Source organism: Bradysia coprophila, chromosome II, assembly GCF_014529535.1.
Source record: "Bradysia coprophila strain Holo2 chromosome II, BU_Bcop_v1, whole genome shotgun sequence".
NCBI lineage: Eukaryota > Metazoa > Arthropoda > Insecta > Diptera > Sciaridae > Bradysia > Bradysia coprophila.
Window position 1 is genome coordinate 5,889,634 of NC_050735.1, and position 27,851 is coordinate 5,917,484.

The following is a 27,851-nucleotide window of genomic DNA, read 5'->3' on the forward strand; positions in this document are numbered from 1 at the left end:
AACAACCCAGTCGTCATATTAGTATCTCTCTGGTTAGGAATAACATTTTCTCTGATGAGAAAGATAGATCAATTAAGAAAGATAGAACAGTTATTTGTACAACTAGGGAAGAAAAGTTGGAAATTGCTTTTTTAGGGTGTTGTTGTTGTCCACAATTCTGTTGGAAATCACAGTAATCCTGGAAGCAATCTAGTTACTTGGTTGACAAAACTAAATTATCCAGTCTGTTACTATCTCTTCAGGACTAAACATCTAAATATTTTCGTCGTCAATAAAGTCAATTTTGGTTTCATTTAAAGCTATTTTGTTTGTCCTGTTACACGAATCATGTGCCTAAATGGAAATTTTGCGCAATAGATGTGTCAATCCGAGGCGAAGCTCGAGGTTGACTTGGGCACAAGTTAGCAACAAGATTTTATGTATTGTAGCAATTTTACACATTCATCGAATGAATATTTACGCACGCAAAATGAATATGCGCACTACAGTACATAAATTACTATTTTTTTGCCTGTGCGCTTTGTGTAAAAAACTTTTCTTCTATCCGATGGCCAATCCCCCAATCTTAGGGCCTGGTAGCTAGAACTTTAATTAGGTACAAATTGTCTCGGTGGGTAAACACAACCACGTCATCTGTTGCATCTACAACGCTACTATGATATTTATATACTCTTACAGTTGCAGATACACAAACAACGGTATGTAGGATTTTCAATCTACTTTGGCATAATGAGATTACGAATCCGATAAATAACATTCCTACTCGCAATTACCAGACTTCTGGAGTGTACCTACCTCTGAAACTTGTAAATAATTACAAGAAGAACCTAATATATCCATTCGCCGCACCAGATGTACGTATAATATACTCGATACTTGACGTCATTCTACCTTAAAATAAATTGAAAAACCACACACATGGAAATTAATGTACTTTTCAACAGTAAATGCAAGGGTACTTTACCCCCATATGAATGACTCCGAAACAGAATATTGTCTGCATTTCTTGTTCGTGGAATTACATTTTCGTTTTCTGGTGGAAATAAAAATTTATTACGAGAGGAGAGCATCTTTTATTTCGGCGAATAGTACAGCACACATTTTCTATATTAAACTTTGTTTACGTTGGAGAATATTTATTACGACATTGTGTTTATTTGTAAAGATGTGTCTTGTAGTAAGTTTTCAATTAATGTTACGTTTTTTGACGTGCTGGTGTATTTATGCTGAACTATTTATTTATCATTAAAAATTGTATACTTTGTCACATGCGGTGTTATTATGTAGCAAGTAAGAAAGACGGTTGAAGTGGATCCGGAGCACGGGATACGTTTAATCACTGTTTTAAGTTATTAGTACATCACTTACCAATGGGGCAAATGATGGGACATTACACATTCAATCTAGCATGTAACACAACATAAAGTCGTTCGAAGTAAACATCGTTTTATCTCAACCCGTTGCTTTGATGCTAGAGGTCTCGACTCATAATCGAGAGGTCCTGTGTTCAAATCCGCGGCTGGACAAGATGATTTTTCCTTCATTTGCTTTCTATGTAACACTTACTCATAGATATTCTAATAGTCCGTTGCCAATTCGCAACGTTAAAATTATCGAATATTCTAATTAGTAATGTAATCTACTAGTAAAATATTATGTGTGTATGCATAGCACTGCTACTAGCACGACCACTCATTTTTCCAACGTCAAAAAACCTTCGAATTTTCAACAAAAACACTCATTTCCGAATATTTCTTTTGTTCATGCTAAAAGTAGAACTGTGGTGATGGTGTATGAAAATAATGCAATCGATAAACTGAAATGTAATTCATTCACAGATATTTGTTAGCAATCAGGGATCACATACCACATAGATAGAATATATTTTGCTCTTGAAAACGAACAGATCTACAGGAGCTACATGAGGGAGTTTCGGCGAAATGTTCATAACTAACAATGAACACTTAAAACTAAAAGTCACAAATAAAATCTCTAGAATTGATTGATACATTTGTTTGTTAGTTTGAATGCCTACAACCTTTTAAGCATTTTATTTTATAGGACACAGTGGCTTAATAATATATTACGACATTGCTTGTAAGTTTGTTGTTTTTTTTCGGCAGCTGTGAGCTTTGCGGAACGAGCCGAAGGCGAGTGGAGTAATTACGCAGGCCAAAACAATACTCGATACCAGGCCAGAAACAGGCTAGAAAGACTTCATTTTCATTACCGTCATTGCATTGCGAAGAAAAATTTAACGACATAAGGCCGTAGATGAGATACTAGGTCCCACCTTTTGGGCGGGTCAGGTCCCTTGACTGATAATTTTTTCAATATATTTTTAATCAATTTCATTTTATTTTCCGTTGTTAATCTTCCGAAACATCACAAATAACTGATATAAAACCTTCGCTTGAGTACAACTTCTTTGGAAAACCACTTTTTCTGTTCTCTATTTTCTTGTAAATTTGCGGCCAGATTTTTAATCAATAATACATAAATAGACAGAGACTCGCTTCGCTCTGGCCCCAAACTTCACACTCGTGGGAGTTTTAAAGTTTTCTGTTTGATTGTTTTTTTAGTGTCATTCCACACATTTGAATAACGATTCAGAAATTGGTTTTTCATAAAATTTTATAAATATTTTATGTCATGGCGTGAAATCTGCTACTCTTTCCCGTGATAGCTGACTATCACCGTTATAGAACACTATCAGGCGTGATCGCTGACTTTCACCTGACTATCTCTGACTATAGCCAACTAACACCGTGATAGCTAACTATCACCGTGATACCTGGATATAACTAACCGACAAAATCAAATTTCATTAATGTAATATTTTTCAATTGATTGAATTTCCAACAGTGAAAAATACTGTTTTTCTGGAATAACTTCCAGATCCTTAATCCTACATAGCCCATCTTCGAACTTAACCTCAGGAATTCAATCCTGCGTCGATTAAAAAATTGATAATTGGTTGATAATTACTCAAGTTATCGTGTTTACAAGCAAAATATTGGGACAAACAATTCCGTTTTTCTTAACATTTCATACAACCTTTCATACAAACATTTTAGGGTATTTTCCGGCATAAGATCCTGACTTACAGTCAAGGGAATAATTTAAGTTTTATAAAAGTTTGTCGATTCGTTTTATTTGGTCCGTCAGCGTTTTTGCATAATCCAGTAATTTTGTTGAACAAATTTAATATATATTATGCACCTGTTGCCAAGATTGGTATTTTGACGTGTATGACATTATTGCCCTAGCCGAAGGCGTGGGTCATAATGCCTACACGTCAAAATAACAGTCTGGCAATAGGAGCATATCATATTTTATCTGTCTAGAACGATAATCTCGAGCTTATCCCTCTAGGGAGTTTTTGTTTATCTCGATATATCTGTTCTCGACAGATAAAATATGATATGCACCTATTGCCAGACTGTTATTTTGACGTATAGGCATTATGGCCCACGCCTTCGGCTATGGCAATAATGTCCTACACGTCAAAATACCAATCTGGCAATAGGTGCATATCATATTTTATCTGTCGAGAACAGATATATCGAGATAAACAAAAACTCCCTAGAAGGATAAGCTCGAGATTATCGTTCTAGACAGATAAAAATTAAATTAGGTTGCAAGGTCTTTGTCAAACGACTCAATTGTGAAGCTTGTAATTTCGTTAAAAAAAACCTTGAATAAAAAAGCAAAAAAAAATATTTTTTGCCCAGAAAAAAGTTTCTATTGTACTACGTTGTTGTAAACATTTTGTTATTAGGTCGTAAGGATATGGCGAATGTAAAAGTATTACGTTTCCATCAACAAAAAATGATGATTTTCGAACAAAATACCATGTTTTGAAGCCTGCAATGTTCAGTAAACATTTTGTGCACTGTTATTCACATCAGAGCTAAATTGTCTATTTTCAGCAAGAATATTATGCTTTGTCGGTGAAATTTCTTTGAATAAGGGAAACATTATTGTAAAGTTATTCCTTATATCAATTTCTAGAAAATGTAGTTTGCCGTAGTTTACACAACTCGAGAAACTGAGGAGAATTTGTTGTTGTTCTTCTTGTCGAAAAGTTTATTCGGCAAATGTAATGCAATACAAAGAGAACCAGAGATTTTCATAATATTTTCGTTTAACAAAAGAATATAATTTGCAGTATTTCTTGCAGCATCCAGTTTGAAAAAGAAACTGTAACTCGAAAGGATTTACTTTCCGTTTAAATATAATTTTTCTTCAGCGTAGGCAAACAAAGATAAATTAACTTGTCTCTTATATATAAGAGGTTGATCTTATATGCCCACTATTAAACATTACATTGTAAGTGGTATAATATACATTATTAATTGACCGCAGGCCTAAACGATTACAATTACGAAACAATTAGTCGTGCAATTCATGAATGAAACTAGATATTATGGTAACGAGAGCAACGAAGTAGGGCAGCATTTGTGGATATAGTAAATTTTCTATTGTTACGTAGATTCCACCTTTAGACTTCTTGAACCGCGTCACTTAAAGGCAAAGAGTTTATTATTGTACTGATATTTCTCTGCATATAAAACTCATTGTTTGAAGGCAATACCTTTCTGAACAATTCATTTTACTAAAATAGTGGAGTTTTGCTTGTCGGTGTGTATTACAATATAATGGAAGTCAAGTATCCAGCCGGCAGTAGAAGTAACGAGAACTCTGAACGTAATTATAATTGACTGAAAGTGCGGAAGAAAAATGGAATTTTGGAGCTTGGAGTCTCACGAAAAGAAATACTTAGAAATTTAATGAGTTTTGGAGAGCTTAGCAGAAGTTAAATTATGTTGAAAGAATGGCTTTATACATTTTGTGTAGGTACGTACATAGTATCCGTTACATTGGCGTTCATTTTATTTGCTTTGGTAAATAAATGAAATCGTTTTAGTGGAACCAGTTAGTTTGAGTTAGTTCATTTTTTTCAACATTCTATAAAAAACTAGGAAAAAATTTTCATGAAAATTTTTGAAAATTAAGGTCAGGTCAGGTCAACCTAAATACATCTGGTCAAGTCGTTAAATATTTATACCTAAAACCTGATATGATATGTTCGCAAGGCTTGACAGTTGTGTTATCATGCTGACCTGAACCATTTCTTTGACGAACTTTTTGTAATGGCTGCAGGCCGCGTTGATCGGCATGCGTTATATAATCAGACTCTTCTCTTTTTCCATTCGACACTTCACTATTTCAAGCAAGATGTTACCATTATAGTCAAATATCAGCCGCATAAACATTGTTTACAAATTTTTGAAATTGAAGAGACCAAGTGGTCTCGGGTTCGAATCTCATTATCAAAAATTTTATTTCCAAATTTCAATTTGATTTCTCATACTTTGTACTCTTCAATTTCAAAAATTAGTCTAACGATCGGTGTGTCCGAAGCAATACAACATCCAGAATAATTGTTTACAAAATTAGGGGGTCCAAAATCGAACAGTGTTCGCTTATAAATTTCATTACAGTATGGGTAAATAATTATGGTTCGTTAAGTTCGTAAGTACGTCGTAGTCAACTTTTGACATTTCTCCCAATGATTAAATGTCAAACGTTTACGAAATTGACCTACCTACGAAATTTATAAACCCCTACTGTATTCATACACTTTTAACATGTAATTTACAAGCGGGCACTGTTAGATTTAAGGACTTTTAATTTTGGAAACAATGTGTATATGGTTGCTAGAGAGAGCCAGCAGATTGAACAGATTGAAATACTAATACTAATTTGAAGTACTGAGATCATGCGCTATACGCTGACTTGACATTATATTTTACTTAGACTCGTCTTTGACATTATACCGACCCCGGGTTATTGCAAAGACATCCTAAAAATCTTAGAATAGAAAAAGAGAAGAGTCGCTGCTCATATGGGTGCATTAGTCGACTTCGAATAGTATTAATACGATGATTAATATCAACAAATTGATGCACCTAGTTACGTCCATATGTCCATACATTTCCATTTAATTGACCAAAAACCGATTTTCATTTTAATTCAAATACGAAAATGAAACAAGCCCAAAGCACATTCAACTCAACATTCTGATAAAATAGTATAGAGATATCTTTGAACCAATTTGGCACTGCTTTGATCTTATTTTTCATTCATTTCTTATATACATTTCAAAGAACACATACTACATTTTAAATGGTTTCAGCGTTTACCTGAGAGTATTATAGAGTGTTCTTGTTGCAATTGAGTATATTTACCGACATTATACATAGTTTTGTCAAAGGATCTGTTGGAAAACATGCAACAATTTATCAAAGCACAATATACCAGTTTTCAGAAAAAACATGAATAGAAATTACTGATGGACTAGCGAAAAAGAAAGTATGGGGCGTATGGGGATGACTGAGCCATCGTCAACATTTTCTAAATCCCTCTTCAGCAAATCCATTATCCGGAGTAAAATGTTCACTCAATACGTTTCTTACAGTTCTGTTCTTCTTTTTCCATCTGATGATTACACATGGGAATACGAATTAATAATAAATAATTTAAAAAAAAAGAAGTTATTTGTACGTGATACGCATTCAATTGACTGTACTTATAGAGCAAGATGTTGTCTAAAAGAGGACGAACCGTGTTTTTAAATTCAAAATGGAATAATGTTTTATCCCCGTCTATATAGTTATGTTTTTAATGAAGGCACCAGAACGTAATGTAATTAACTGAACGGCATATCCATTCAATACAAAAGCTAGTCAGAACATCGAATGTAAATATTTGGCTTTGATGTCCTTCCGTTCTTGATTTGAACGGTTTGTCGATAATATATTTAAATGGAATGGAAAATTCAGTAAAAGGTTTGGTGGATTCAAGCATAATATTCTGTAAATTTAGTTGACACAAATTTATAATTAGTTTGATGATGACTTTTAAGATTTGTAATTCAAATAAATGTCAGGCAGAGAAAATGTAGTACTTTTCGCCAACTCCGAGGTCAGTACTCAATGTCTATATATAGATATAAAGAATGGGTTAGCCTATGCAGAAATTATCAATTCAAAAATTTACCCGATCGAAAACAATTATTTTATTAATCTCGACTAGAGTACTCCATTACTAACATCACCACAAAAGCTTCAAGGATTGGTTTTTTTTTTCATTCTTATAAATAATTCTTGTCGCTGTCAAGTGCTGCTGTATGTGCTTCAAAACTAAATGGGAAAAATAACTTATACTAACGAAATGGGTCGAGTTAATTGTGGGTATAATATCGTCCCATTAAATACACGACTGAAATTCAATTAACAATATCAGTGCATGGAAACCAGTATCCAACTTTATGATGAGTTTTCTGAAATATGGTAGTAGTTAGGCGTATAGCTCATGAAGCCGAACAAACTTTTCAAACTCAAAGTTATTATATAACAACATTTTACTATTTAAAATCAAGAGCCATGATTCCTTCAGCTTGGACGTCGAAAATTATGTACATACCGTGAATATAAATGTCGGTCGGTCACTCTCCCTATCTAAAGTTTAATGTTTGTTTGGGTGTTCGTTTGTTTTTCTATAGGAGCCTAGACCAAATAAAACGTCCTAGAGACTTGAAGCTTGGCGTATCGACTACTTTGGTTACTTATAATGGCAAAGGTATTTAGCTCAATCGGTAGAGCAACGGACTCATATCCAATATGTGCCGGGTTCAACTCCCGGCGTCGAAAGTATTGAAAAGTTCTTACCTAATCTAGAAATGATTAGGGTAATGGGTCCCATCGGCCGTAGCAAAGTCGTAAAAACGTTAATTCTAAAGAAAAAATCGTGACCAGAAACGTTAAGATATAATTCACAATCAGAAATAAATAGATGTAACCATGACTAGAAATAATTAACAGTTGGTGACCTCTGTCTAAATAGATAAAAGCAACAAGAGTACTGTTGTAATCTTGTATAAAAACTACCGTGGATACTCACTACAGGCCCATCTGAGAAATGTGGAAAATATGGAGGAATGAGAAACTCAAGTAAAACACATAAAATGTGTCGGCTTTCAAAATTCAGTGAGTGTCCGATATTCAAATTTTTCGAACATAGAAAGTAGTGTCACCTACTTACGTGCCAATCGCGAATTTAAAGTATATAAATACTGAAGGGATTCTTTTGAATTTCGACTGACTGAAATCGGCACTATTTTTCCGGGACATTTTTATATAGGCCTAGTTGCCTTGGTGCCTAGGCCCCAAAACCAGTCTCAGATATTTTTGATCTTCCACTTCCATATTTGGCTGGTTGTAAGTGTCCAAAAGTCGAAAAATGGGGTTTCGTAGTCCGGATTTCATTTCCGAAAGGTGGCGAGGACTCTGGCGTGTATGGGTTCGTTGGAAAGCTGATGTCAAAAAATCCACCAAGGCCTAACCAAACATATAAAAAAAAGTCCCAGAATAAATAGCGCCGATTTCGGTCAGTCGAAATTCAAAAGAATCTCTCAATGCTCAGGGGATCACGAAAAATACTGGACATAAAATGACTTTATCTCCTGTAATGTCATAATATTCACAATTTGAGTGTCACCTTTAGAATCAAAATGGGCTGGATTTAAACACGTCATTCTCAGAACGTACGTTTATGAACTGAAAATTTCGATTAATGGTCATTTGCGCACGGCTAACTTCGATAATTTCACATTTATTCACGGAAAACTTCGATAATTTCTCATTTATGCACTGAAAATTGACAAATTCTTGACAGTATACTAGATGTGTGTTTTGTTTGTGGGGAATATGAATGAGTGACGGTGTCATGGCGTGTTTATGTTTTAGTTTGATTTTTTAAATTTGTTTTTTATGGTGATTATGGCATTACAGGAGATAAAACCTTGTTAACACGGTAGTAAATGGGGGTTTTGCGCACACGATGTGTTGCCGAACTCGCTTCGCTCGTATCGGCAATCTCACATCTAGTGCGCAAAACAATCCCATTTACTACCTTATTATGAAAATAGCTATATGTTGCATCCGTGACATTTGGTGTAATAATGTTGTTGGATTTGGGTTGTTTAGTTTTTTTTTTTCATGCGTTGCAACTTAACAAAGCGAATTCGACAACATTAAAAAAATTATATTCACCCCACCCCGTATGTGTTCGCGAATTTATATGACCTTCAGTGTTTATATACTTTGATTCCATTAGCGAGTTATAAAAAAAACGAAGTTTCATTCACTTAGCTCCGTTACGAATAGATCTATGATTTTTGGTATATTTGTAACGAAATTTAATTTTTCTAATGATTCACTAATGCGACACGTTCTGTTTCTTCATTTAACTGTTCATATGGAATGTTACGTGAATGTCCATACTTTTGTTTTCGTTAAAAATAGCCTATGCCAACTTTAAAAATTGATGACATTTTAAAGATAGTGGTGACCTTATCGCTATTTTTTTTAAGAGAAACGTGCACACATTCAAATAAAAGCATTTCCGCCAAAAAACCGTTTTTTAAGTTAACAGTCAAAATAATTTCAGTTTTGTGGTGTCACTTACGACTATCTTCACAACAGTTTCGATTAAAGTTACTTCACAGAAACGGGACATTTCGATTAAAGTTACTTTTTCATAGCACAGAAACGGACATTTGTCAAGAATTTTTGTTTACCTGAATGTTTTCTTCACATTTCACCAACTGAATTAGCACGAAACGTATTGCAGGGAATTTCTAAGGACATCAATTCAGGGAATTGAACACCGAATTGCACAATTGAAATCAAATTACTTTTAAAAATTACATTTTCACAACACCCACAATGTTCCACCAAATTAATTCGACTTTAAAATTATTTCGGAAAATTTGTCAGAATTCTGTTTGAGAACGCTCACCCTCACCCCTTGGCAAAATTCTAGCCTACATTTGTGCGCAAAAATATTCGTTTTTTGATGATTTCTCTGAACTAAAATCGTTTTTTGAAAAAGTAAAACCATAAAAGCATGCAAAAATGTGTTACTTCTAAGGGAAAATTTGGTTTGTGGGTGATAAGTTATCCCACTTGGAGAAGCCTTTGCAAAAGGGTTTTCCAAGTGGATAAAGTTATGACTTACAAACCATTTTTTTCTTTAAAAGTAACACTTTTTTGCATGCTTTAAGAGGTTCCGAGCCTACGCTGAAATTGTAGCCTACATTTCTGCGTTTCGAATTTTTTGATCGCTGATATCTTTTTACGAGAGCCCTTTTTGAAAAATGTACGACCACATTTTCGAGTAAAAATATGTCAGCTTTGAATAAAAAATAAAATTGTCTGTGAAAGTTCCATGTGCTTTGAGAAAAGTGTACCTTTGATGCAAATTTGGGGCATCGGTACAGTTTTCTCAAAGCACATGGAACTTTCACAGACAATTTTATTTTTTATTCAAAGCTGACATATTTTTACTCGAAAATGTGGTCGTACATTTTTCAAAAAGGGCTCTCGTAAAAAGATATCAGCGATCAAAAATTTCGAAACGCAGAAATGTAGGCTACAATTTCAGCGTAGGCTCGGAACCTCTTAATTGTTTTACTTTTTCAAATAAAGACTTTCGTTCAGAGAAATCATCAGGGGTGACACATATCTCCATACGAAACGATTAAAAAATTTTCCAATTACGTTTTGTCCCTCAACAGGTGAGTCATTTCAAACTTAATTTTATAGGAAAAATGTCAACGATTAAATGGAAAATTTGAAGCTTCAATTATAGTCGAAAAAGCATTACTACCATATGTGCCGATGTTAAATTTATGCCACCTATGCAAATTATCATTATAATGAATTCAAATGTTATGGATAGCACAAACTGTGTTTATTCAAATAAAATTTTAAATAAATCAATGAAAGCATCCATATCCACTATACCTACAAGCAAAAGTGTTGTTCACAGTAGAATGATCAATGTTTCATAATGCTAATAATTAATGAAAATGTTAAAAATCAATTTGTCTGACGGGTTTGTGCATACCGATTATTGATTTTTCAGCGTATAAGGCAAGTTCTTTACCTTTACGATGAACGAACGTATCTCACAATCTTCCATTATAGTTTTGTTGCCACGATTTCTTTTTCATAAGTTACTTCACGTTTAACAAAATGTTCTTTTATAGTCAAGCCGATATGCTCAATCATGAGATTGTAATTTCCGTTCAAAGTACAAGAATATCATAAACAGCACGTGGCACGTGCTTTAAAGTATATCCTTCAAATTGAAGTTGTTTGAAATTGATAGAATCGGTTCGATTTGATGTAATATTACAAGAACTTTGAGAGTTCAGGGATCAGACTTCAAGTATTTATTTATGGCTTGTAATTAATGATTGAAACGTTTCAATGGGGGATGTTTCGATTTTAGATTTGCTTTGATGTTTAACCGGTGTTGTAAATTACGGGAAGCTGCATTTTGCAAAGACTTCTTATTCCAATAAAGCTATTAAGTAATTGAATCTCAACGAAGACAAATAGTAATTAGTTTTAAAATCGACTATTGTACTACACACCGAATGAGTCTTTCATCAATATATCTATAGTTGGATAATTGGTTGATGTTTGTATCACAATATTCACGGAAAGTTTGAATTAGCCCCGTTGCAGTTGTGGATGCTGAAATAGTCGCTCCCTCGTTTTAAAGCAATTGTTATGCACGGAAATTCAATACCGAAGATTTATCAAGATTGTGGATTTGAACACTACTTCACAGGACCGTCGATGATTAACGCTGTCGGCAAGTAGTTCTTCTGTCATTTCACACGAACAATATGTTCATGGACAATGGATCAAAAATTTTAATTTCCTAACAAATGACTTTGATTTTCAAATTTTCTTATCTCGAAAGATCGATGATTTTTGCGGTAGTGACGAGAGCAATTTCCACAATCTATTGAGATGTTGTATTGTATATGACAAAGTTCTGTTAATGCTGATAATATCTCTGAATCCACACAACTATGTGTCAATAATGAAGTAACCCAGGCAAGAGCAGTCGATTATGACGAGGGACCTAAATTGATAAGCAGACCTATGATTTTGGTGCAAAATGCTTACTAATACAGATGCATGAAACGATTATAACGGAATTTAGGTCCCTCCTTTGAATGTATTTTCGTCGTCTGCTCCTGCCTGGTTTACTTTACTCTGTCGTGGAAAAACTGTTCCGAAAATTTTGGTAACATTTTTAACAATACACAAAGAAAATGTTCATTCGGCGTCATTCGTTCCACCATAGGGTTTTATTAGTTTCACTCGATGTGATTATACAACTCTTCAATTATCTTTCACCATTTACGTATCACATGAACAGTGTGAGATTACAGAATCGTGAAATACAACTCATTCAGATTTCGTTCATAACTTCACCGACTGAAAAATGTTTACTTCTCCAACGAGAGCTTAGGTGGAAAGCTTTACGTAAAACACGTGAAAATTGTTAAGGCAAAGTAGAGTTTTACAACACATTGTGTGAGCAAAATATTCCATTCAGGCACAGCCACACCACCACCAGCATTCGTATCGAATCTTTTACTCCTTTTGATAAAAGTATTTCAAAATATTGTGATAGAAAATCTATTACTTCATTATCTTTGCCATTTATCTTGCTGTATATGGCTCGAGATTATTGTTTATTTTTGCCGTCGCTGTCGATAACAGATGACATAGAAAGAGGTGGACAACTATACGAAAAACTTTGTAACAAAAACTCTTCAAGTAGGAAAACACTTCCGATAAAGCTGTTCATTGTTCAACACGAACAACCCCAATATTCTCAGAAATTGTATCGATAAAACAGCAGATGAGAAATTTTTATCATTCAAGGAGTGATATCGCGAAGTCTTGCCAATTGGAATGCAAGAGTTTTCGGGCACTAAAACAATTTTTTGCATCTATCATCGATTGCTTAACTGCTTGAATATTGTCTTTAAGATAACACACTGAAGTGATAACTAATAAATTTCAATGTAAGCAGTGGATGACGAGCTGCTGGTAATATTTTGTTTTCAAATCAGTCATCGAAATGAATCGAACGAAATTACTTGTATTAATTGCTGGGATAGCGGCAGTGATTATAGCAGTTGTCGTTGTACTTTCGGTGCTGTTAACACGCCAAGGCAGCGAAAACGGAGAAAACATAAATGATTACGTAAACACTTGCGAGCTTCCGAAAAATGAACAACTGCCGTTCTGTGATTCAAATTTAGCAATAAATGCGCGCGTGGATGACTTGGTTGGGCGATTAACTATAAAGGAGAAAATAGACTTGCTCATTAATAGAGCAGTTGGTGCATCTGAAAATGTAGATCTTCCGTATTATAATTGGTGGAATGAGGCGCTTCATGGGGTGGCAAATGACATTTATCCCAATCTTGGAACACATTTCCGACCACCAACAGAACATTCAACAGTATTCCCGCAAATTATCAGTCTTTCGTCTTCATTTGATCGGGAATTATTCTTTCGTATGGCAAATGTAACTGGCAATGAAGCAAGGTATGAGCGGAATGACTATGGAAGGAAATTTGTAATTAAATGATTTAATTTTGCGATTTTAATCTGCAGAGCTTTTTATAACGCCGGTAATGCAGGATTAACATTCTGGAGTCCAAACATTAATATCTATAGAGATCCACGTTGGGGAAGAGGCCAAGAGACTCCCGGCGAAGATCCTTTCTTGAGTTCAGAATATGCACGCGTGTTCATCAACGGACTTCAAGGAGATGAACAAAGAGTTGGTTTCCTAAAAGTGTCCGCTTGTTGCAAGCATTTTGCAGCGCACAGCATCGAGGAAGATCGGTATTCTTTCGATGCCGTTGTTGATGATCGAGATATGGCGGATACATATTTACCAGCATTCAAGGCATGTGTTGAGAATAATGTCTCATCGATTATGACGGCATACAGTGCAATAAATGGTGTACCTGCCACGGCTCATAAGGAGTATATAACTGACTTGATCAGAGGTCAATGGGGTTTTGACGGGTATGTCGTTTCTGATTGTGGTGCTGTTGTTAATGTCTTTGAAGATCACTTGTACACAAATACTGAGTCCGAAACCTGTCATGCAGTTCTTGATGCCGGTGTGGACATTGAATGTGGCTTCGTAGATAGTTTCTTTTTCGGTCGATTTTTGCAAACCGCATTCGATGAAGGCATCGTCACAGAAGCATTGATGGATGCAGCTCTGAAAAACGGATTCCGAGTGCTCATGCGTTTGGGTTACTTTGAAAAAGAGGAAAACAGGCCATACAAAGAATTTCTACCGCAAGACATTGACAACCAGTATCATCAGGAATTGTCTCTGGTTGCGGCTCGAGATAGTATCGTGCTGTTGAAAAATAATGTAAATAATTCGCCGCTACTTCCTCTAAATGCACAAAACTTTGGCGGTAGTTTTACGTCATTGGCTTTAATTGGACCACACGTGAATGGAAGTGATGTATTTTTGGGCAATTATCATGGAATTCCTTCTTCAATCAAAGTGCCTTTGGATGAGATTCAAAAGTTTGTTTCAAATTTACAATGGGAATTGGGTTGTGACGTTGAATCGAGCGATGTGAATCGTTTGAACGAAGCAGAAGAGCTGGCCCGAACTTCATCGCAAGTGATCCTCTTTGTTGGTATCAATACAGAGATTGAAGGAGAATTTGGAGATCGTCATGACATTCTTCTACCCGGATTACAACCAGAGTTGATTAGTCGTGTTCTGAACATGGCACAACGACCAGTGATATTAGTTCTAGTTTCTGGTGGAGCTATCGATTTGTCACTGTACAAAAATGATCCACGCGTTGGTGCAATTGTTTGGGCTGGATATATCGGTCAGTCAGCTGGTGAGGCTATTGCTGAGGTCCTATTCGGACATCATAATCCTTCGGGTCGTCTTACGCAGACGTTTTACGACAGTTCATATCTTGGACAAGTTGATATCAAAGACATGAACATGAGGCCCGTAGGCGGATCTGTTGGTCGTACTTATCGTTTCTACACTGGAGAACCTGTTTATCCATTCGGTTATGGTCTTTCTTACACTACTTTCGAGCACACATTTTCTACAGCGGGTAATGAGATTGCATTCTCACAGTTTTCAAGTAATTGCGTTACTGTGCAGCTGAGTGTCAGAAATGTCGGATCGATATTTGGCGATCATTCGATTCTATGGTTCGTGGCACCACCAAATGCTGGGGTGTCAGGTCGTCCATTAAAAACTTTAGTTGAATTTGAGAAGCTTCACAGCATACCGCCTTCAGGAACGAGAATCGTTGACATTTGCTTGAGTAACAGAATGTTTCAGTTAGCCAATACAGATGGTGAGTTTGAGATTATCACTGGTACATGGACTCTGATGGTTGAAGATGAGAGCAGAAGCATTATTGTCACGTAAATGTCAAGAGTGAGCCCAGAAATGAACTTATAAGAAAAGTTGTTGAATGGATTGGAGAAAATAAATGTGAAAATTTCAAAAAAGCGACACAAAGTTTGAGAGGTAAAACAGTTTACATATTCCACAGTCATTACGCCTACAGTGCCTTCGTCAGAGAGAACTTCAATCTAACCTAAATACGATATTTCAAAGGAATATTTCATCAACATTGAACTTGAAATTGACCCTATCATGTACCCAATGCATGTCATGTGATAAGGAACGTCTCTTTATCATACCTTCACAATTCGAATTTTCATATCAATACCACCTTGATAGCCATATCTTATTTTTCGCTATGCAGCGAACTATAAAATGCCTCATCCTATAAACAGTTGATATGTTCCTTATCGCATCAATAGCTTGTTGACTTTTATTGATGAAGAGTAATGGCCCTGCTCTTAAATTTATCCTACATTTTGAATGTAGGCTAAGTTTTTAGTGTATATTCCACTTATTTTTTAGTGCAATTGAGGGTCTGACTACTACAGATTTTACTGGAATGAAACAAAACTTTACTTCCCGTAATGGACGATTTTCATACATGCCAAACTATCATGTAATGGTCCACTTTCGCATGGTACAGGCCATTGGTGTCCTAGTTGCGAATCACATAATATAAATTGTAAAAGTTGCTTCTCTTCATACTCTTTGTAGAAGTAAAATGTATGACAATAGCTTGGCTTTAAATTAATCTAATGAATTAATCGTGACGGAACACAGTGTGTTATGGCAATTAAAAGTTTCTGATGCAATCAAAACTTTTCGGAATTAATTTTCCACTTTCAAATGTGGTATTGTTATTCTTATTATATGAGTTTTATCGAATGTGAAAAACCAACTAGTTAACTATTTAGCTCGAAGCTTTTTCCTGGAATCATTTTGTGTCAAAGGTCTATAAAACAATGGAAAATCTACGAGTTTGTGGAAATCCGCAAGATCGCACGAGCTCGGATTTTGATGGTTTGTTTGTTTTAGCAAAAAAACATTCCCTTCAAATATTTACAGAAAGTTCTCTGAATTTTAATGATGGATTGTAAAGCAAATTTTCATCGTTAATAATTAGATTTATTATTTGTGCTTTTCATTTCGTTTTTGTTCCATTTGCCTGGCATTTAGTTAGAAGTAAAGTTTATGCGTCACTTTTGATGAGACTATTTCAATTTACGGATATTTTTAATTACAAATTTTTCGTTTATTTTATAAACAGTTTTTATAAAATAAACGAAAAATTGACGAATTTTGACAACGTGTTTAATAAACGCGTTGTCAATTTCTTCATAAACATATCCGGCGTCAAATCTTTCTATCGTGATTGAACTGATCGCCTTTTTTTACCATTCATTTCCAATAAAAAAAAATATTTCTGAATAGTTATAGACTATACGCTTAATCATTGTGTGTACATCGTTGCTCAAGTCACTTGAGTCAAGTGGATTTGTTTAGCACACATCCTAAATTTGTACCTTTGATCCAAAAGCAGTAGGGAATTGCTGTTTGGAAACTATAGCTCAATTGTTATAGATTGTATTACAGTTCTAGTACATTCCGTTATAAAATTACTGGGCGTGTGGTAATTTAGCACACGGTGCTAAAATAACGCATTTTTCAACTACGTAAAAGGTGAATTCGCACACGATTTTTCGATACCAAAATTTTGTAAAAGGAGTCATTAAGTCAATGACATGACTAAAAAGCATTTGCAGCAATAAACTTGCAGATGCGAGTTCACCTTTTACGTAGTTTAAAAGTGCGTTCTTTTGGCACCGTGTGCCAGATTATCCGATACCAATTACTGATGTCAACGCTTTATTTTTTTGTGAACCAACTTCACTGCTATGATGACATTTCATGGTCATTTATCAGAGTTAAGTTATTTATTCAAAAAAAGAAAAGCAAAGAATGAAGTAGAAGTACTGAAGTGGTGCCTCTACACACCAACGGGGATTTCTTCTTATACTAACTGCTGTATACTTTGTATATACTCATGCCGACAAACACTCAACATAGTTTACCATTGTTCTTAAACTACTACCTTACGCGGCTTGTTAGTCTTACTTTGTAAACTTTTTACAATCGACATGCATCGCAATCGAATTAATAAATCTGAGCAGTATTTATGAGAGCCATTTTTTATCCTTATCTTTATCTCTCCAAGGTTAAATTATCGCTTAGTATTACATACAAAACCCATCAGTTCCTTTATTTCAATTTCTGGCTGGGCATTCTTTTAAAATGGACAATACGAGGAAACGTTGTTTGGAAACCAATGCTCAAACACGGTGAGGTTAAACAAAACTTAAATAGAGTCGCGATACCACCTCTGATTTTTTTTTTTTCATGTTCATATTGAGGGACTCGAGTACTATAAGGAACCACATTCAGTTTGCGGGACCGACGAGTCAATTTGAATACAGATTATTATCGCAACGGATCTATGGACTAATTCTAAGCTAATTCGTGTTGAAATGGCTTCCCTCGACAACCTGACCACGTAGCTACAGCCAGCTTAAGTCAAAAATTAGACATCTTTGAATGGTGATATGTCCAAGACGAAGAAAGTTTGAAACTCTTTGAATGGCGATATAAGTAGAGGATTCCATGCTCTATTAAAAGCTGAGAATGGATTTTACAAAATTTATCTGAATTATACAATATTTGAAAAATTTTATTTTCACCATCCTCGGCGAAACTTGGACTCATCTGTAATACACAGGTTGACCCTGTCTGCAACAAAACAAAATTTCCTGATCAGTCTGCAGTCTAAGCTTTACAACGATACCAAACTTGCCATACCAGCCTCACAACAAGTATCTGTTACGACATTTTGTTTGTAGCAAGGTCACTCTACGCCAAAATTTTCAATTTATCATCTATGTTGCATCACCACAAACATTTGAATTTTTACTGAAACCTAACACATTTTAACACAACACCAAACGATGGTCGTACTTTTTACAAGAAGAATGCGAGTCTAAAATTATCATTGAAATAATAATAATTTTGCCCCGAAATGTAGGCAACAATTTAGCCATGTGTAGATTCCTCTTTATGGAGAGCCAGACACAGTCAGGATCATAAAACTGAATAGACTTCGGTGGCTCGATCATGTGGAACGGATGGAGGAAGGGGAGTGCAGGTCGATCAAAAACCAGATGGTGCCTCAAATCTTAATAATCTTAATCTCAATCAGTCATACACCTATAATCGTTAGCCGCGGATAGGTCCGGTTGGAAAATAGTGTTGTAGAAGGCCAAGACCCTTAATGGGTTGTAGTGCCGGTAAAGTAAGTAAGTAAGTGAAGTTATATCATCATCCAAAAAAAAGAGTCCAAGGAATGAAGTTCTGAAAAAAAATAATTGTGGTGCTTCTGCAGGTCAACGGAGGTTTCCTATACTGTTTCACACACGTCAATAGCTTCGTAACTAAGCGGTTTTCCTGTACACTCCATTTCTGTGATTTCTTTGATTTGTCATTTGAAATAACATACGAAACCAGTGAAACGGAGAATAACAGGAAGGTCAGCTTAGACTCAAAAGTGGAAGTTGTTACGTGTGCAAAACAGTAGAAACGAATGAAAGAAAAATTATCGTGAGTTGAACCCGCGACTATTAAAAATATAAATTAAACATAAGGTCGAGCTTTTCAGTTATTTTTGTCATCAATAATATTTGTCTAGATGTTAAAAGGGCTAGTCATTCTAACCTTTCAACAGCAATTACAAAAGTTTTAGATAAATAATAAATTAGCAAATTGTCCAAATGTCTAAATAATAAGCGGTTGCACGTTTGAACAATGTATGTGACCTATTTTTTAATATTGTAATGGAGTGAATTTTTGTTGTAATAGCCACATAGATAACGTGATATACATTTTTGTTTAGTGTTTGCTAAAAGTACAACAGACGAAAAGCTAAAAGGAAAACACCAACTCATGTTAGTAGCTTTATATATCAAAAGTTCTCATTAGTTTGCTGCATACTTTTTTTTCTCGGAAAAATATGCCGCTTGATGTGTAGAATATTATATATTAACGGACCGTGAATCACGGTTCGTATAATCGGATAGACTGTAGCGTATATATATATATATTAGACTAAAAATATTAAAGAGGAAATTTCTTTTTCCAATCTAAAAATAAAATAAAAATGAAAAGTGTAAGTCTCTTTTAGTGTTTAGATTATGTGTGGCAAATGGCATTGTACGGTCAGAGCATAATTTACGTGATCATAATTTACGTTGAAAATCAAAATAAATAAAAAAATTTATTTTGTTATTTCAGTGAGGCATTATGGAGTAACGAATGTTTTATTTCGGTCTTGGGAAATTAATGGAGAAGAGACCCAAATTAAAGTACTTACCAGTGAAAAATATCCTTAGTTAAAGGCAAAAAGTGTGTTTTTCCCTTCGCCGCTTGTATATACACAAAAAATTAAATTCGATTCGGATACGGATGCTTTTAAAACACTCACACAACCGCAAAATATTCACGGATATTTTGCAGCTTCTTACTCAGTTCCTTTTTCTGTCAATCAACACAACTATATTTCGACACTCTTAATCAATTGAATTTCTATATTTAAAACTGTAACTCCATTCACTATTCGCTCGAAAAATTAAATGTTACCAAACTATAAAAAAAATCCCATTCGTCGGAGCATGGAATTTTCGCACACACGTAATCTATACCGCGACGTTTTCCTTCTTGGAGCTCAATGAAAATCCATTTGATGCGAACCCAAGAGACGAGAAAATGCAACTGCTTGCGCGCGCAACATTTTCTGCTTTTTCTTTTTTGAACGAGATGAAATAGGTACACACCATTCGGTTTGGTTTGTTGGTTTTTTTTGTTGTTTGATTTGACAATATATTCAACATTGCTCGATGGATTACATGATTTTCTATTATAGTGCGAAATTATTTTCTCATATTGTTACATTGTTTTCAGCTTACAATTGACAAAATCGCCGTGGTGGATATGAAGTGTTGTACGTGTCGTGTCATTTATAATAGTTTTGTGTCATGTATAATGTCATCAGGGATAATGTACTCATGTATTCCATAACGAACACAACATTTTTTGAAGATTACTATTTCATCAGTTAACGACAACGGCGACAAATATATGGAATCGAATGCTGGTTTCTAACATAGTTAAACAATGTTAAACCTAATGAAGTAAGCAGTTCTGCCAGTGATTCTCCTACAGTCTGTGAAAAGTTAAGCTATTAACATCGAAATCAAATGTTAAAACGCTTCACACGATCCTGTTTAGTCATAAAAGATCTCCACGTTGATTTAGGGTTTAGCGTTTTTCATTTCTTCTAATCCTGAAACAGGGCGGGTTCCTCAGAATCTCACATAATGAAGTTTCTGCATGCAAAGTCCTATGTTCTAATGGAAATTCGGTCGAAATGACGTAATACTTACCAAAGAACTGTTTTACCCCAAAAACCACTTACAGTGGAAGTGTGACGCAAGTCCCTTTATCTACTTACAAAAGAACTGATATGGGTTGGGCGGATGCTTACAACTTCGACATGCAAAACGAAATGTGTCACAAATTCCCTATGATGAGGATAGTGTAAGCAACTGATTCAAAAATTGATCATCTGGCATTTCTTTTTGCGTGTCGAAGCTGTAAGCACACGCCGATATCAGTTCTTTTGTAGGATAAAGAGACTTGCGTCACACTTCTCCTGTAAGTGGTTTTTGGGCGATGTAACATCATGAAGTTTCTGATGCATTTATCTAGTCGATAAAACGTCTACTCACTTTACCCCTACCCCCAGAGACTGTCTTTACTTCTTGGACACTAGCGGTAACACTCCATTCCTGCCAGGAACTTCCTGAATTCTTCGCGTGTAACAAATACGTTATCGATTTGGAGATTTTCTTTGACTTGAGTTGCATCACTCGGTTCGGCTCGAGCTAAAAATTCTCACTTGTCAAAATAAAAATTTTTACGTGTTACGACATATTTCATTTTCATTTACATTGCCTAATCACGTAAAGCATTGTACTTACGAGGTTTCAAGTTGTTATTTGACAAGTGGGGACATAACACCTCACTTATCAAATACACAACTTGGAACCTCGGAAGTAATATACTATAGACATCCGAACACCGCGCGTATGTGATAAACGTATTTATGTACGGAGTACAAGCGACATTTTTAGTTAACTTATTATGAGAGTGTCAATATTTCTCCGCCTCTTTTAAAATCAGATCATATTCCATCCCATGTACAGTTACAGTCAACCAAACTTGTGTCTAAGTCATAATCTTTTTGTACCAGCCTTATTCAATGACACTGTTTATAAGTCTTCGTATGGCTTCTGGGTCCTAAGCCCAGAAAAAGAGGTGTGAGCAGGGTTTTTGTATTAGATTGAGATGAGCAGGTAAAGCAAGTGGAATCAAACTTATAAAAAATTTAGTTTACCTCAACTACAGTGAACGACATCTCAAATGTCTCACTGTCATCTTTTTCAGAGAATGTCATTGTGAATTTGCAATGACACAATAAAATACTCAGAAAAATTTGACAGTGAGACATTTGAGATGTCGTTCACTGTATTCTCTGCTCTATTTTTTTAAATCCATTTATTATCATTGGCAGTCATAGCAATTATGACTTTCGTAGACTCCTGTTACTCCTTTTGATTCATGTATTTTCCTGTAATATTTCACAGACTCCCGCTACCCCTTTTATACATGAATTTGTCACATATTGATAAAAGAAATCTTCTACTTCATAAGTTTAAATTTGCATTTTTCATAAATTATATACGCACTTCATGGAGGAGAAGGTGCCTGACACAAGTGTATACAGGTAATGCCAGTAAAATGTGGATAGGAGATTTAGACATGAATTTACTTCAGCTGCCCAGCTGATGCTGCTCATACAAACAGAACCGCTTAAACGTCTTTAATAACGATTTACTACCACGCACGTGCGTGTAACTATTTTACCCTTATAGACAAGTATAAACACTTGTTTGTATGTAGGATCTAGCTAGCTGAAAAATAGCTGAATCAAATTCATGTCGAAATTTCAGTGACATGTCTTCTGCCGTAATTTGTGCAAATTACGACATTCTTGTACTTCATACATTTTGGAATTTTGGTGTTTGAAGGGAATTGGAAATATGTAATTTTCCCTAGTAGATTCGTCTTATTTACGTAGAACGATGTTAGGAATACTACAAACTATACTTACTGCACTAACTGATTTTCTCCGTGTTTTGTTCTATTTAAAAAAATGAAATAAAAAATGGATCGATAACCATCACAGTCTGCTTCAAACTTTTCAAACACCAATTACATTTCACTCATAAAAGCTATAAAATGTCTATATAGCGATAATGTGTAGTCCATACCATTCTATAACTTATAACTAATTGAGATAACGTACTTGAAATAGTCATATCATTGAACTTGTAAATGGTTAGCTGGTGTGAAAGCAATTTTGCCAATTGAAAACGTTGTATTTACAAACAACTAAATATTATTCGTTCGATAAATTACAGACAGTTCAATTATACAAAAAAAACGTTAGCCACGCTGAGATTAAAATAATTGTGAGTAAACAGAGAGGTTCGAGCAAATCGATAAAATTTAATCATTTCGATATACCATATGAATGGGATGAGTACAGTGAGTGGTATGTATAGTGCTATATAATAGTGAAACCCTCGGCAATATAAACTTTGGGCTTGAATTTGTTTGCATTTCGAGCACTTCATTCAACATACATGCCGGAAGTGGTGTTATACTCATACGTATACTATACACAGCCTAATCCATATAATGCATGCAATAAACGGTGAACGCAAACCTAATAAGCCTTCTCTCATTGTGATTAACACACAGCAGGATAAATCCGCTCAATCTACTAAGGTTGTTGACCTTATTAGAACACGTACTCGTACAAAGGAAAGATTCTATTCCATTGAAGTATCACATTCTGGCAGTTTGTTGTTGAATTTTAATGACTTCCTTGTACAACCACTGTTTACATCAGTCACTTGGTTTAGGGATAATCTGGAAGCTGAAAATGATTCGGTTGAGCCTAGCGTTCGACTGATGAATGCTATAAAATCAACACCAACCCTTCTGCATCTAACATGCTACCAGTTGACTGAAGAGAAGATTGAGAAACTTTTGAAAATGAAACTTACAAATGTGCTGGCTTTACGCGGGGGTAATGTATTGACATGGTGGAAAACCATCTCTCAAAAAACCATTTTTCTAGATGAAGTCACGCCAAACCCGATATTTCGACACTCAATTGACTTGGTCCGACGCATAAAACATACGAGTGGCAACACATCCCTGGCAGTGGCTGGTTATCCAGAACAACATCCTGAGTCGATATCGATGGAAATGGACTTGAAATATTTACGGGATAAGGTGGACGCTGGGGCCGACTTCATAATCACACAAACGTGCTTCTCATCAGCGAAAATAAAGGAATTCATTAGAAACTGTCGCGACGTGGGAATTAGGGTGGCAATAGTGCCTGGAATTTTTGTTCCATCTACGTTCAATTCATTATTGGCAATGTGTCGAATATGCAAAATTAGAGTTCCCACAGAAGAATTTCAGATGTACAAAATGCTGAAGGACGATTCGAAGACGTTTCAACACTATGCTGTCCAGAGCACCGTCCGATTGTTAAATGACTTACTTCACAAAGATGACGATGAAGCCGCTGCTGCTGTGGGAGTTCACTTTTTTACTTTGAATAATTTCGCTATGATTCATAGAGTGATCGCAAATTTCGATTTCAAATAAAATGTACTGACGACACGGGCGACGCACAGCGCTAATAGGCCAATCGGGCAAGTAAATTTCAAAAGGCCCAAAAAATTGTAACTTTCATACAAAAATTCAAAATAGCAATGTCCGGTAGTCCAGTCCAGTGAGTCGTTGCCTGACGAAACCATGAAAAACCAGATTTCGTTTCTCGTTAAAAAAACCGTTTTATTTCCTGAAGTTAATTGCAGAAAATACTGTCAATGGCATGGGAACACGTATGGCTAAATAAATAATGGAATTTATGTTACATTTTGTCGTTGTTGCCGTCACGCTTTCTTTGGTTCTTAATTTTAGCTTTCATTTTCAAATCCGGTGCCAAATCAATTAAATGCCTAGGCTCATACCAGTCTAGAAACCTTAACAGTAGATACACGAATGACACAACCAACATGTATGGCACGCACGCCTTCATATAACTGTTCAATTTATCACCAAACGGCGGATCCCTTTCCTTCAGCACCTTCTTATACACTTTTACCGTTCGCATCGTAACGTTGTCCCAATTGTACAAATTGGCCACCATTTCGTTGCATTCGAATGGACACAAAACTTTCGGTTGACTTTTTTGCGACCGATTTTTCGATGACTGTTTACGATTCTGAAGACTTGAATTACCATTCGCTTGACCGATGATGTTATGCGACCCATTTGTGATAGAATTTTGTCCTTTACGGGCATTACGTTCGGCGATTAGTCGTTCTACAGCAGTCATCACACCACTTAAAACTGATTCAACCGTTGGTTCGGTTAACAAAATCAATTCGGATGGCAGCACTTCGGGTATACCGCCGACTTTTGTAGAAACAACTTGTAGGCCACACGACGCAGCTTCGACAATGGCCATACAGTATGCTTCGGTTAATGATGCATTGAGGAATATGTGTCCTTGCGTAAGAACGTCGCGGACCTGACGGAATCGAGGGTATTATTGAGTTCGATTACGATTAACGGTGAACAGTAAAAGGACGAACAAAAACGATAAAAAGCTCACAAGGATCTATACTATATGCTTATCGCAATCGTCCTAAGACCACCACAAAATTGATACTGCTTCACCGGGAAAATTGGGTTTCGCGAAAACGTACTCGTATCAAGGGATGAACTGTTTCCTCAGCGGAAGGAATGCGGAATGGGAATACTGAGGCGGTTAAGTAACGTCTTGATATACAGATCATTGATTGGGTGTAAAAAGCCAAGGATCGAAACTATTAAAGCACACAACCCAGCCCAATGTTGGGGAACAAGAACGTAGCTGCGACTAGATCTATTCATTTCTTACATTTGAAAGTTCAAACTTATTCTTCACGGACCCATCTTCAAAATGGGAATTCATCTCGTCAGTGGAGTTCCCCTAAAAATCGTCGTATCGGATCCGAATCAGCAAAATAAAATTTAAAAAAAAAAATTCAAAACGAAAAAAAATCCTCAAAATTGGAATGACTCATAATGCAACGGTTTCACCGTCAACGTTATATAATGAGCAATTCCCAACGAAACCAATAAATCATGCCGTCATACCTTTGCATGTTCCAGGGCTCCCAACATCGTGACACGGTCTTGCATATTTGCTCGCTCTCGAACTTCTTCGAGCAGACCACGTTTCGGTCCATCTCCACCAATGATAAACTGTATATTCGGATAGTGTCGCAACCGATATATAACACCGGCAATTAAATCCACACCCTTTCGATAAACCAGACGGGATATCACAACAATTTTGACTGGAAAGTGACCTTCAGTTAATTAGTTTTTATTTCCACAAATATAATCAATGGAACTCACTCTGGTCATCGGTTTGTCGGTTAATTGGATTCGGCGTAAAATGTGCCGTATCTACAGCATTCGGTATAACGGACACATTTTTCTTTGGTACTTTAGCACGAAGAACGGTATTCTCTTTGCCTATGTGCGACACACATATACAATGATTACAAGTCGACAAGCAGATTTCCAGCAGTTTGTTTGTGATGACAGCTGATAGGTCGGCAAAACCGAATAGACTATGGTCCGTAAAAACAACCCGCAATCCCATCAATTTACCAACAAACATCGCTTCGTGCGACAATGCACTGAATGCCGAATGTCCATGAACAATGTCGATTTGTTCTCTGATCAGCACATTACGGAGTAGTGGAACATTACAGACCATAGTCGGTACGATGCATTGATTGTAACAGACTTTTATTGGAAGATAGTAAACTTTGAGACCGTTGGTCATGTATCGGATGCCCTTACGATCGCCATACAAATGGGTGATGACAACGACCTAAATGAATTCGGGGTTTAAAAATGAGTGGGTACAATGGAACCACGCAATCAATGCACCTTATGTCCTCTGTCTATAAGACACTGTGATAAATTGAAAATGTGTTCTTCGACACCACCCATGTTTGGAAACATGAAGTCGGAGGCCATGCTACGAGACAATGTAAGTTGAAATGTTAATGACAGCTGAATGTTGTGGATCGCTTGTGTCAATATTCGCTTACCATATTCGCATTTTGAATATGTCACCATCAAGGAATGGTTCTAGTTATATCCAAGTCAAAACAAATATTTACATTCCTCCCATTTTTACTGAAATATTTTTTGTTGACAAATATCACGCACTGTCACTACTGTCACTTTCGTTTTTTCACTATTGCATAAAGTACTGAGCCCAATGTCTGTTGCGTTTAGTTGCAGAGACGTGAAGAATTTTAAATTTGTCATTGAACTCATGTTAGATGAAATATCAATGGGCTTTCTATTTGCCCGGATTACTTACCCTTGTCTGAACTTCATAAGATTCTAAAAAGGTAATTCTCATGTGTGCAGATCAACCGTATTTTCTCTATTCAAAAGGCCATGAGAAAATCAAGGTTCTGAAGGAACAGGTTAGGACGTTTCTGAGCAAGGCTGTAAACTTTGGGGAGGTCATGCAAATCGCCATTTTATTAGATACGCAAGAACACACCACTTCTAAAGATTTTACATAAAAAAACAATCACCACACTCCGTTTACTCACCATTTTCAAAATAACAGTGAAAACTGTTCTCTCTTTCCATTGTTATTTTCATAACGGGGAGTAAATGGAGTTCGCTTAAGGCTTGTTTTCCACTTACCAAAAAAGTAATCAGTGTGAGAGACAAAATAGATTTTTTTCAATTTTTGCTTTGTTCACTTGACAGCTCGCTCACGGCTCTCACATGGAGTACTTTTTGTTGAATGGGAACCATACCTAAAGTTCGGGCTTAACTTTATAACGAATTGATGTTTTCGTTTCGTTGAGAAAAGAGGTTAATTACACCACGATTTCACAAAAAACGTTGCGTTCAGAAGATGTGATGCGTTCATGGGTATCAATCTTTTGTGGGTATGGGCTCAACTATGAGCGTTTTCAAAAAAAAAAAAAATTAAACCCCCTCCAGCATCGAATTGTAACAAATGTGGACACTTTTTTGTAGTTTTATTTGGCCAATCTAAGTCCTATAGGTCTCGTGACCTATTGGGAATTGGGAATGAGTTTTTCACGAAAGAATTGGCATTTGGCATCGGCTGGGCATTTTCTTTGAAAAAATCTCGATCGTGCTTCGCTTCGCTCTACTTTGCTCTTGTTGGAGTTTTA

General features: G+C 35.8%; 4 protein-coding genes and 1 long non-coding RNA gene across 6 annotated transcripts in view; 2 read left to right on the forward strand and 3 right to left on the reverse strand.

The window, feature by feature from the left end:
- The window catches only part of LOC119069473, a 57,760-nt gene extending 37,594 nt beyond the window's left edge, over positions 1-20,166 (reverse strand). The window contains exon 1 of the long non-coding RNA XR_005086338.1: positions 19,784-20,166. This is a non-coding gene — a long non-coding RNA (uncharacterized LOC119069473). The remainder of the gene's footprint in view (positions 1-19,783) is intronic.
- Positions 1-27,851, reverse strand: part of LOC119069183 (odorant receptor 94b-like) — a 416,993-nt gene that overhangs the window by 193,629 nt on the left and 195,513 nt on the right. The window lies entirely within an intron of this gene.
- On the forward strand, positions 12,990-15,460 carry LOC119068955 (beta-D-xylosidase 3-like). Its single transcript, XM_037172824.1, has 2 exons — positions 12,990-13,493; positions 13,563-15,460. Exons 1-2 carry the CDS (start codon positions 13,021-13,023, stop codon positions 15,382-15,384), a joined length of 2,295 nt encoding a protein of 764 aa, XP_037028719.1. The 5' UTR covers positions 12,990-13,020; the 3' UTR covers positions 15,385-15,460.
- Positions 22,686-24,486, forward strand: LOC119069222 (methylenetetrahydrofolate reductase). Its single transcript, XM_037173244.1, has 2 exons — positions 22,686-23,626; positions 23,678-24,486. Exons 1-2 carry the CDS (start codon positions 23,233-23,235, stop codon positions 24,217-24,219), a joined length of 936 nt encoding a protein of 311 aa, XP_037029139.1. The 5' UTR covers positions 22,686-23,232; the 3' UTR covers positions 24,220-24,486.
- Positions 24,388-26,870, reverse strand: LOC119069086 (phosphatidylinositol N-acetylglucosaminyltransferase subunit A). Of its 2 annotated transcripts, XM_037172973.1 has the most exons (6): positions 26,733-26,870; positions 26,569-26,659; positions 26,026-26,509; positions 25,762-25,964; positions 25,523-25,594; positions 24,388-25,150 (listed from the first exon to the last, which is right to left on the reverse strand). In XM_037172973.1, the coding sequence occupies exons 1-6, from the start codon at positions 26,741-26,743 to the stop codon at positions 24,488-24,490; spliced, it is 1,524 nt and encodes a 507-aa protein (XP_037028868.1). In that variant the 5' UTR covers positions 26,744-26,870; the 3' UTR covers positions 24,388-24,487. The 2 variants fall into 2 exon arrangements, with proteins under 2 accessions (XP_037028868.1, XP_037028877.1); XM_037172982.1 differs by lacking the exon at positions 25,523-25,594.